General features: G+C 42.0%; 1 protein-coding gene across 4 annotated transcripts in view; it reads left to right on the top strand.

Moving 5' to 3' along the window:
- Nucleotides 1–12,495, top strand: part of ARHGAP29 (Rho GTPase activating protein 29) — a 97,170-nt gene that overhangs the window by 40,326 nt on the left and 44,349 nt on the right. For all 4 annotated transcript variants that reach the window (XM_090047126.1, XM_090047129.1, XM_090047127.1 and 1 more), the window contains one exon: nt 10,139–10,282. In XM_090047126.1, coding sequence (XP_089903252.1) covers nt 10,139–10,282 — 144 coding nt within the window. The remainder of the gene's footprint in view (nt 1–10,138; nt 10,283–12,495) is intronic.

Here is a 12,495-nt window from a genome sequence, read left to right as displayed (position 1 = left end):
AAAGACTAAGTGGTGCAAAAGAGAATAGATTACTGCTAATTGCTTTTTCAGATGATATTATAGTTTATTCTATAAATTGTAAACTCTTTGTGCCAGGAGCCATCTTCTTGTGTGTACGATGACCAGGGATCTGGATTGTCTGTTCCCAGCAGAAGAAAATGCAGATTTCCCCTTTTACCCGAGAAAAATGTGGACTTTTCATTTTAACAGAGAAACATGGATTTTACACTTTTGCAAAGAGCTCCCTGCAGGTTGGCAGAGTTCCAGCCTGCAAGGGGCTCAGGGGAATGAGAGGAGGGTGGTCAGGCAGTGGGTGCCACATTCCTATATATGTGCATGGCCACCAGGCACCCTGGAGAGCAGCTCCTGTGGGTACATAGGGGGTGGGGGGAAGGGGAAGGGGAGAGAGGCCTCCAGAGGGAGTGAGGGGGTTGGGCTGTGCGTGGGGCTTGGGGCTCAGGGCCCTTATGTGCAGCAGCAGGGCCCTGGTGGGGAGTGGGGCAGGGCTGCAGACAGCTCATCTGTGGTGATGATGGGGGTAGAGCTGGCTCCCTGTCACTGCACACACTCTGAGCTGGCTGGGGGGGAGGCATGTGTACCCCCTGATCTCTGCACGGGACCGGGATGATTGTGGGCTCTGTCTCCTCACCCTGCTGCCCTCCTCCCAGGGCCTAGTAGGTGGGACCTAGCATAGCAGCACAGAGTGGGGCCAGGTAGAGAAGCTCCTTGCTAGTGCAAGCCCTGCATTACCAGGAACAGCAGGGGCAGTGGCATGGGGTTGTGCCTCTTGCTGCTCTGGAGTGGGCAGGGGATGTGTTGCCCGGGCAGTGCAGAAGTCACAGTAGCAAGGAGTTTCTTTCCTGGCCCCCCAGTCTGCACTGGGTTCTACCTGCTCTGCCGCAGAGGCCCCAGGGGGAGGGCAGCAGTGCAGGGAGCCCAAGCCCTAAGTGGGCAGCTTGCCCCACCCCTGCCCTGTGCACGGATCTGGGGAGCACATGCCTGTCTCCCCTCCCCTGCAGAGTGTGCAGTGACAGGGAGCCAGCCTCACCCTTCCCGCCCGAGCTTCTTGGGGAGGGAGAGCTGGCTCTGTGCTCAGCTTTGCTCCACGGCAGCAGCTGCCACCTCCTGTGGATGCTAGCCAGGGCAACTACTGCTGTGGGCGATAGGGGGCTGTGGACCCAAGTCCCTGGCTCCGTAGAGCTTGGGGGGTGGGCAGCAGGGCTTGGGGGCTGTGGCTTGGGGGTAAGGGGCCTGGATCTGTGTTTTGTGAGCTAAGGGGGCAGGGGGAACTCTGATTTTCCATGAAAAACTCAAAATCAAATGCGAACATTTATAGGTATTTAGAATTTATTTTGCTATAGTGGTTGAGGCATTGGTAGGCTTCACATTTGTTGTAAAATAGTGTATACAGTAAAAGCTTTGCTATCTGGTATGAGTGGGGTAAGGGGGGTGCCAGTTATCAAAAAATTAGGTTATCTGGGAGTTATACGGAAGACCATGCCATACTTGTAGTGTAAATACTTGATGTGCATGCCAGATAGACACGGCAAAGATTCCAGTTGCCAAAATGAGGATTTATATTGGGGGATATCGGAAATTCCACTGAATAGAGTATTCCTGTTAGCAAAATACTGCTTAATAAAGCTTTTACTGTATATCAGTAAAACATTGTGTTCATTTGACACCAATATATAGAGTGGTGTTTCATTTTAATCGTGGATTTGGGGGGGTTTATCAGAGAATTTGCGGGCCTTTAAATCAGAATTTAATCGGAGAAAACCAGGATCCCTGGTGACAACTAATGTACTGAGGCATACATCCCTGATTTGGAACACATGAGTACACGTGTAGTGCACAAATGGCATGGGGCTTGATTGATGCTAGCTGGCCTGCATGTAGTGTTTGATGTTGGATATCTGAATTGCAAGCTGTCCTTTATAGCTGGATATGTTTTAAATCACTGCCTTTTTATAAATAGTTCTTTGGTTTTTAAATAACCAGAGTACACACAATTTCTTACCACCACAACCCTTCAAGTATGTAATTCCAAAAAGGCAAAGTACCCAGAGTTGATAACTTCTCATTCTATAGCAGATTTCATGGTAGAAATTCTAGTCCTCATGGTTGCAGGGGAAAAATGTGAACATGAAAGGCTCAGCAAGGAAAGCAAAATAAAAGCAGCTGTATATTGTCTTTCTTCTTATTGTTTTAAGCCAAACATATGTTTTGGGGATCCCGATTCATTATTTTCCAACGCTCAGCAGAAGCTCTGCCCACTGATTTCCTTTTGGTTCCGAGTATTCCCAGGAACACTCTTCTTCAGTTGCTTCCATGTGGTGCTAGAGACAGCCATAAGGATAAATTCAAAAGAAATTAACAATGCCTGTTGAAATTAGGAAATGGCAAACTATTGATTTTTGTCATAATCCTGCTCTTTGTTCTCCTAAAAAATGTTTATATCTTAAGTTTGCCGTTGCAATATATTAGACATTATGATCCAAATTATGCTTAAACAGTGTAATGGCCATGTATTGTCCTGTATTACAGATTGCAACTACTTCAACCCTGCAGTCTATTTTTATAGCGAGTCAGAGTTGCCAGTGTCCAATATAAGTTACTGCTCCACTGCTATAAAGTATTTGTGGGTGCAGCTGGAATGGAAATAAGTTAAATGATGATTCCTGTACTTAGAAGGCAAGCATGAGCAAATATTGCTGTAAAATTAGTTTAACACAGGACGTAACCTTTCAATAGTATTTATTATTATATTGTAGAAAACAATTTTATTCCAAACCTCTGTTAGTGTGTTATTTCTAGAAACTAAACATGCATATCTTAAGCCTTGTTAGTTCTACTGAAAATTAATCAAATATATTAGATTTGTTGTTCTCTGAATAGTTTGGATGGCTGATCCTTTCCCCATAGCCTCTCCCCCAAACTTCTTCTCTTCCTCCCAACCATAATCTTCATGACGTGCCTGGCTTGTACAGTTCCCATGAAGACCTGGGAAAGTATGGCTTTCACAGATGCTCAGAGCTAGGAATTCCTGGCTCTGCAGTCCCCCTGCCCACCTCCCCCTCTTTGCCTTGACCTTTTTTTCCTTAACTTTTGTTTTCTGCTTCAGTACCAGTTTGATGGTACCTTGGCAGTGTTTTTAGGCTTATGGTGTTTGTAAAGTGCTTTTCAGCATTTATTCATTATTTTATAGTGTAGTTTAACCAATGTCCATGCTTGTCTGATAAGAATATCTCTTTGGATTGGGCTGAAGAGCACTTGTTGCCTTTATTTGCTATATATTATGTTGATATGTAACACTGGAAACTTTTTTTTAGACTTTTTGTTTGGATTTCAATGTTGTACTTTGCCAGATTAGACAAATGCAGTACAATCTTAGGTGGGCTGGTCAGGGGGGAATACAAAATCACCCAATGGGTTTAATCTTGGACATTTTCCAAAACTTTCTGATGCATGGGTTAGATAGCTTCAACATACTTCATTGTTGCACACATTTTGATTAGTCTGCAGTGCTCATCTGGGAGTCTCATAGTCTGGATTCAGTACAGATCTGAATGCTGTTTCCTACTATGCAGGTTGGGAGTTAACAAATTTGGCAGCAAGAGATTTTGTTTTAAAGCTGCCTTGCCTTGTTAACTACTTTGCTCTGAGGCTTGATCTTCAGCCATCTGACCTACAGGTATAATTGTTGATAACACCTAAATCCTTTAAAGGAATTAGTAGAAATAGAAAGGACATCAACAGCCAAGAGGGAAAGAACAAGCTTCTTCAATCCATGATTGTGTAATGGAAACTTCTTTCCTGTTGAAGAGAGCTATTTAAAATTTTCTTATTTTCTAAAGGATTTGGGTCAATTAGATGCATTTCTTAAGAAAGGATCTAAAAGTGAGCAGAGGTAATCGGCCTCATGGTATCTTTGTCCCTAAAACAAATGGTTTTCCCATTTGAAAGCTAAAATTTTCACAAACTTTTGGGTCTATAGAAGCCACATCTTGATCATTATAAAAGCTACTGCCCCATGTTAAAGCTTAATCTTAGTTGGCATAACACAATTTGTAGTGTTCATCTGCAAACTGTTTTACACTTTTTACGATTTCATCTCAGGTTTAATTTAGGAACACACCTTTTTACCTAGTGAGCATAGCTTGTGCTATAGAGAGAGGGCTGTTTGAAATGTGGTAAGTAATTTATTGTGTTCAACGTGCATTTCATTAATCAGAAATCTTTGCTAGCATTTTATCTAGTTCTACCCCTCTGCCCAAGGAAGGACCCATCCTCTAAACTGTCTCAGCCTAGTGTTTGCTTGACTTGCAATTTAATTTTGAATAACAAAAGTTCCACACCCTCTCTAGGTGATCTGTTCTAGTGTTTAACTGTCCTTGGCTATTAGGGAAAACTGATTCTAGCCTAAATCTTTAGTATTATAACTTAAGGCTGTTACTACTTACACTGTCTGTGGAGCACAGACAAAAAAAAATACCCTCCTTTTTCATAGCAACCTTTTTGTTGTCAAATACAAAAATGAAATTTCCCCTCAGTTTTTTCTTTCCTGAACAAAATAATCCTGATTTTTTTTTTTGGATTTCCCCCCCCGCCCCCTTTTCTCATACATCATGTTTTCTAGACTTCTAGTTACTTTTGTTGGTGGCAGGAAAGAGTACTGGGGTCATACGACCCCAGCAAGGTGTTCATCTAGTCTCTTCTTAAAAACCCCCAGGGTAGGTGGCTAGCCAGCACCACTTCTCTTGGAAGTTGGTTCGAGGTCCTAGCTGCCCTGGCCGTGAAGTAGCGCCTCCTGATATCTAGCCTAAACCTGCCCTCTGCCAGCTTGTGACCATTATTCCTGGTCACTCCTGGCAGTGTTCGGGGGAACAGTGACTCCCCCAATGCCTGCTGATCCCCCCTGACTAGTTTATAACAGGCCACAAGATCCCCCCCATAGCCTTCTCTTGTGGAGGCTGAACAGGTTCAGGTCCCGTAGCCTCTCCTCGTAGGGCCTGCCCTGCTGTCCCCTGATCATGCGAGTGGCCTCCTCTGGACCCTCTCCATGCTGTCGACATCCCTCCTGAAGTGCGGCACCCAGAACTGGACACAGTACTCCAGCTGCAGCCCCACCAGTGCCGCATAGAGGGGGAGGATCACCTCCTTGGACCTCCTTGAGATGCATCTGTGGATGCACGACAAGGTGCGGTTGGCCTTCCTGACTGCCTCCCCACACTGCCGGCCCATATTCATCTTGGAGTCAATGATGACTCCAAGATCCTTTTCCGCTTCTGTGCTGACAAGAGGGGAGTTCCCCAACCTGTAGGTATGGTGCCAGTTGTTCCTCCCCAGGTGCATCACCTTGCACTTGTCTGTGTTGAATTCCCATCCTATTCCCACCCACTCACCCTTGTAACCTGTCTAGGTCCGATTGAAGCCTGTTGCATCCTTCCAGTGTGCCCACGTCCCCCCACATCTTAGTGTCATCAGCAAATTTGAACAGGGTGCTTTTTACCCCGTTGTCCAAATCACAGATGAAGATGTTGAACAGTGCGGGCCCGAGGACCGAGCCCTGCGGAACCCTACTGCCCACGTCCTTCCAGGTTGAGAAGGACCCATCCACTGCCACCCTCTGGCTGCGGCCCTCCAGCCAGTTGGCGACCCATTTGACTGTGGGTGAAATATGTAGGTCCTTGTGAAACATCATTGAGTTTTAGTCTCCTCTTAATTATGCATGCTTTCCTTTTGTCTTTATCATCGGTTTAAAATCAAGGTTGGTCCCAGATATCACCTTTTTCAAGTATGACAAATCCACTTATGCACTCTTGGCTTTGCCTTCCATAGACTTGTGAAATGAGGCTGACAATGGTGACTGTTCAATTTTAGCATACAGTGATATTTCCAAAAAAACATGGTGAAACAAACAGTATTACATTGATTCTAACTCATGATCTTCTGTATGGCTCTAATGAGCAATGTTGGAAACATGATAGATATTTGGCTTTCAAAATATAACTTAGTTGCTTTTATTTTTGCACTTTCCTACTGGGACAAATCTGTTTTCATAAGGGCTTCTCAAAAACAGTTTCTTACAAAACATCTGGGCTTATGTTAAAACAGATTGAACAAAGGAATACCAACCCAACTGGCACAGAAGTGCTTTTCTCAACTTCATGTAACATAATTGAAATTGACTTCGCAGGAAGTTGTATAGAAGCTGACAAGCTTGATTATAAAAGCTTCATAAAATTTTAAAATGTTAAAAAATATAAAAATTGTTTTTAAATAGCAGAATCCATTTCTGTAAGTCTGTTGTTATTTACTAATATTTGCTAGGTAGGCTTTTCTTGAGAAATGTCAGAAATTAGTAATGGGTAATTTAATATTATTCTGACACTGATGAAGATGGATGAGTTGCCGTAAAACAGTGGGAGATTTGAAATTCTTGGTATGTTTGGCACTAACGACTTAACAATGTGCTGACTATACGTCTTAGAAATATTCTGATATACTTTTCAGTTACTTTAGCTTATAATTGCCTTCAGTTCGAACCTGAAGAATGCCCTGCATTCAGAAGCTTGTCTAAGTCTATCCCAACCAAGCAGTTGCTTCAATAAAAGTTATCCCCCACAAAAATCTTTGCTTTTCTCATTAACTAAGACTGAAAACTTTGAACAGAATTTTATCTAAGACTGATATTGCTTCATTCCTAGATTTGTGATGAATACATTCATTCTGACTATTTTTAGCCCCCCCCTTTCCACATCTAGTCCCCCAAATGGCACTTGTTTTATAACTGTACTTAAATTTTTTTTAAAACTTTCTTTCCTGTTAGAGAGAGAGGTGGCAATTTTTAAATTCCAGTCAAATCTAAATGTCATACGCAAGCAAATAAACTCAGTGTGTGAAAATACATTTTCCTTCTTTGGGCATGAATTTATGTTCTTGGGAAGGTTATTTATGGTCTTCTACAGATTAGCTTGCTTTTTTTTTTTTTAAAGTCACCAAGGGAAGTGAAGGTGAAGTAGAGGCTTCAGGATTAACACCACAGTCTTTACATTTAGGAGGCTGAGAAGGCCAGTGCCTATTGCAGGGTGTCCCTGTCTGCCCCTCCCCCCACCGTCCCAATCCCCCCAGTTCTTATACAGACTAGTATAACCCATAACCCTCCATTCTGCAAGAGGATCAGAGGATAACTGCCCTCATTTTAAGAGTTGTAGCTGATCTTTTAGGGGTTGGTATCTTTACAACAAGGAAAAGGGACCTTGAAATTGATGCAGAGTTCATTAGAGGAATTACCTGCTTGCCTTGATTTGACAAGAGAATTTGGATTGGGAGGGCAGTGAATTTGGGAAGGGATGGGAGGGGTAAATGCAAAGCAAATATTCTATTTTTGTGACTTAAAAGGAGGGTCAAACAGGAACTTGTCAGGCACCAATGTGTAAAGTATTCTTTTCATTGTAAGCTACTTTCTCCTGTTTAGTGACCAGGTAGGGCAGGCTGGCAGTAGAAATATTTTTATCAACCTGCTATATTGTATTTTTGGTGGTTGGGGTGGTGTGGGCATTCAGGCACACAGTTGACAGAGGTCACAAGTTCAAGGCCACAGCAGAAGTCCTGTCAGATTCTGGCAAATATGCAAATTCTGCTAAGTACCTTGTCACAAAGATGTGAAAAAAGAAGGGGTTGTCCTTTTTACCTCATGATGTATATTTTCTCCAAATGGACAAATACAAATACAAAAGGCTTCCTGTCCTGGATAGTTTTAAAATGCTAACTACAATGCAACTCTAGTTCATGGTGACCTTTTTTTCTTATCAGAATTATTTGCCTGAGATTTATTTTGTCCTTTATCATCACTGAAAACAATACATGTTTTCAAATATTTTGTAAAAAAAAAAATGTAGTATTGTAAGACATTGGATAACTAACCCTAATTTTAATGTAGCTAGATTCTTGCTTTTGAGAGGGAATTTGAACACAATATGTATTTTCATATTTAAATATATTATCATGGAGATTGTATTTCAGTAATTTTCTACTAAGATTGTGGCTTGAAACATATTGTTGCAGATTTGATACTTTATTAAATAAGTGGAATGGTTCTCAATTTCCAGGGTCCACATTGCCCTGGCATTCATTGGATATTAGTGCTGTATGCTCTGTGGAGTGCCTTTGGATACACTTGTGACCCACTTAGCATTTCAGTATTCATCAGTATTGCACTATTGGACAGTCTTTTGTTCTGCTGCTTCTTGCCTACAGCTACATACAATCTCAAATAATATTTACTGTTAATTATGTGGAGTGGGACTGAGGTTCTCATAGATCAAGGCCTGAAGGGACTATTTATAATTAACTAGTCAGATCTCCTGCATTCAGGCCAGAGTACTTCACCAAGTGTTCCTGAATCAACCGCTATCCTGAGTCACCCCTTAACTTCTGTTATTTAGAAAGATTCCCATTTTATTACAACAGTAAAAGTTGTGTTAACTGGCATGAGTAGGATGGGTGGGGTGCCGGGTATCTTAAAATTCTGGTTATCTGAGGCAGGGGTTTTCAACCTTTTTGAAAACCTGTGTGGAGCAAGGGGGGTAGGGGGAGGCAGCCATACATGGAGCAGGGGTGGAGGGGTGGCGGTGGCTGCATGCAGAGCAGCAACAGCACAGGGTGGTGAGTGACGGCTGCTGCTGCATGCAGGCTCCGCTCCCCTGCATCCAGCTGGCCAGAAATTCCAGTTAATAGAGTATTCCAGACAGTAGAATGCCGGTTAACACAGCCTTTACTGTAGTTAATTATCTCAGTTGTTAAGATGCATACCTTCTTTCTGGTCTGAATTTGTCTAGCTTCAGCCTTCAGCCAGTAGATTTTTATTGTATCTTAATCTCCTATAATAAAGAATCCTTTTCCCATGTAAATACTTACTGACCAAGATTTAATACCACAACTGGACATTCTCTTGGTTAAATTAAATATATAGAGCTTCTTTAGTCTTGGACTATGGCCACCATTTTGATCAAGTGCAAGAATTTCAACTTTGTCAAATGAAGTGATTTTTTTTTTTCTATTTAAATGGGATCATTGCAGTTGATCCAACAAAACCCAAAGCACAGAGCTGCTTGTCAGAGTAGAATTATCTAAGCCAGACATTGCAACTTACTCTTGCCTCTACTTAACAGAAAATTGATCCATGCCAGTATAGCACCACATTGACCTTTTAGCAAAACCTTAATGTGTTGTTTTTAAGGAGTTGGTTTTAAAGATGGGTCAAAACTGAAACTGTTCAGACTTGAAATTTACTCTTTGATCACAAACACCACAGTTACAGTTGTCACCTCTTTTTGCTTTTCAGGGAAGTGAGTCAACTTATATTAGGTCCTCTTTTTATTTCTCATAAGTCCAGTGTTTCCTGACTCTTTGAGCTTGTGACTGCAATTCAGACAACAGCACCCTCGTCCATGTAAAATCAAAATTCTGTGCCTTGAAGCCCTTTTCAACATAGACCAGAAAATCTTTGTTTCAGCCTGTATCAGATAATATATAACTATAAAATTACTTAAGCTGCATAGCAGACGAAGTAGGGAGAAAAAAAGCATGGGTAATAGCCGTAGTCATGCATATTAATGACTACTTCGGATGTTGGCTATTTTTCAGCTGAAATTGAAGTTGAGACAGTGAACCATGTTATGCTTTCTCTTGTGCAGAATAGCTTGGTATTATGTTTTTTGGTTGAATTCCTATTGCAAATATACACTTTAAAAAAGTTATAGTAGAGATCCTCTTCCCTGTGATGTTATAGGGCTTGGTTCATTTTTCTTGAGGTTTGGAGATTTCTGTTGTAGCATCCTTAAACTTTTAATGATTTAATCTGGTATCCTTTTCAGAAAGGAGTTCATACTGAATCTTTCAGGTTGCCATAAAGCAAATAAACCTTTAGTTAGTACTGGCACAAAAAAGTACCATTTACATGTCCTTTTATTAGTTTAGGGCTTACTAGTGAACTCAAAACTGGCTCTGGTAAGTTTCAGTGTAGCTTTAGTCCTTCAGGGAACACAGCTCAAAAGGATTTAATATCACTGTGAGGTTAGATATATGCATTTAGTTCTTTATCCATTGCTTCAATTTTTTTTTCTTCCTTCAGAAAACCAAGATTGTCTGCATCAACTAGTCCACGAACGTTTAGGGGAGCTGCTACGTGTTCTAAAAGCAGTGATCAACAAACATCAGACTCTCAACTCAGTTGACATTCTTAGTGCTGCAGGAATGGTCATTGCAAAAGTAAAAGGTAAGAAAACAATGCCTTTCAAATGCCAGGAGAATTCAACTAGTTGGATATAATGTCGATTTACTTTTTGTCATATTTCAGCATATTAACTTTGTTCCCTAATTTTGTAATAGATTATGTATATGTAAAAAAAACCAAACAGTTTAATTATACAAGTGATTTAATAATCTGTGTTGATATGCGAGTACCTCCCCCAAGTCAAGTGTAGCATTAAATAAGCTTTTAATTTTTTTAACATAAAAGTTGGATGGCAGTATACGGAAATCAATCTACAAAAGAACTTGGCTCATGAAAGCACAAAACACTTTTCACACGCATGCATGGCTGTGAATTTAAATCAATATTAATATGTTTTTCATCTCTTCACATTTACTCTGCCATGACGACCCAGCAAGTGGATGAATAAGTTACACAAATATATAGACAAGAGCTTTTAGATTCATATCCTAACTGAAGAAATATCCAAATTAGTGTATAAATCTGTAATAGTCTGGTAGTGCTTGTTCGTATAGTCCCAGAACCAGGGGAAAATAAATTTGCTAAAGCTGTCCACAAATGACAGAGATGTAACTGTTGTTACAGTAAGATAGAAGGCACTAATTCTGCAGATGGCTATACATCCAGCCCACCCAGAAAGTGGCATTGCTGTGATGAACTACATAATCACTCTAGCTCCCTCTCATCCATCTATATCTTTTACTCAGCCTTTGAGTGCAGTTTTCTTCAGCCCTAGAACCAGTTAGGTTTGAAAGTTATTGTGAAGTCAGTAATACTTTTACCTGCTTGACAGAAATAATGTTTTCAAGTGTGAATAAAAATGCTGCTGGAGATGCACCGATACGTCAGTCCCCTATCAGATCGGCACCAATATGGGGAAAATTGACAGTACTGGAAATCAGGGTTTTTTTGCCTAATGTGGCCGATTTAAATGCCCCATACATGTACACAACCACACCATGCGTGGAGCCAGGAGCCCAGCCCAGTAGCTTGGAGACCAACATTGGGCTGGTAAGTCTGGTGTAGGGGAAAGGGCAAAGGGAGGAGTGGAGGATTGGGGGGTACAGATTGAGTTTGAGCTTGGGGCAGGTGGCAGTGGCACTGGGAGGGGACTGCGGGGGGGGGGGAATGCAAAATTTGGGGTGGCTGTAGCCACCCCTCATAGCCCCCTCCCAGCAGTGCCGTCACCCAACCCAAAGCGCAGCCCAGCCTCCCCCCACCAGGAAGAGCCCAGCACAGCCCTCAGCCCACCCTCGCCCTGCACGCAGATCCGGGAGCACGTGCCCTGCATGCCGTTCTGGGGTGCACACAAAATGGGAGCTGCCCCGCCCCCTGGAAAAGCCACTCGCAGCTGTCTTGTACCCTGTCCTGCCCCGGCTGAGCAGTGCCTGCCCTGGCCCCACTCCCCTCAGTGCAGGGGCCTCCATCTGTCCTCCTCCCACCCCTACCCCCACAATTGACTTACCAGCCCAACGCCGGTCTCCAAGCTGACTGGCTGCATATTGGAATCAGATTGGTATTGGCCAATATAGTTCCTTAAAAATAGGCCATCGGTATCGACCCAGAAAAATCAATTGGTGTACCCCTAAATGCCATTTGCTGTCTTTGTCCAGAACAGTGGTTCTCAGCCTTTTTCAACTCACAGCATCTCTTGTTAGACTCAGACACCCCTTGAAAAATACCAGTTCTTGGTTTTCACTCATTTTTTACTATAGAAAAATAATAGTGCAATTCTTCGGTTGCAAATCATTCATTAAGATGACAACAGGTCAGAATGTTTTTGACAGTGAGTCCCTATATGAAATTTTTTAAGTTTTATCTTGTGAATTGTGTGTAGGTGTCTGTACACCTAACAGTGCTAATATTGTGTGGCACCTTGCAACACCCTTAAAACGATCTTATAGCACCCTCATTGAGAACTAGTGATCCAGAGCCATGTGGTGTATCCTTTGTCTGCAGATGTTTTTTATATTTAAACTTTTCCCTTGCTGTAGCTGTTATTTTCTCTTATAGTCCACTTGCAAACTTTAGTAGTGAGGTCCATCTTTTTATCTACTTTCCTAGATTTTTCCTGTATTTCTGGTATGAACACTTGCTGTGTCAGTCAGCAATTCCAATGGATTTTTCCACTCCCATGCATGGATGGTAAAGCCTCTTCTGGAGATTTTGCACTAGTCATATAGGTTTACTTGCTTGCACTTTAGAGGTTTCTGTAG

This window comes from Crocodylus siamensis, chromosome 5 (assembly GCF_052110815.1).
Source record: "Crocodylus siamensis isolate JL-2025a chromosome 5, ASM5211081v1, whole genome shotgun sequence".
NCBI classification, from domain to species: domain Eukaryota; kingdom Metazoa; phylum Chordata; order Crocodylia; family Crocodylidae; genus Crocodylus; species Crocodylus siamensis.
This window is presented reverse-complemented; position numbering and strand designations above follow the sequence as displayed.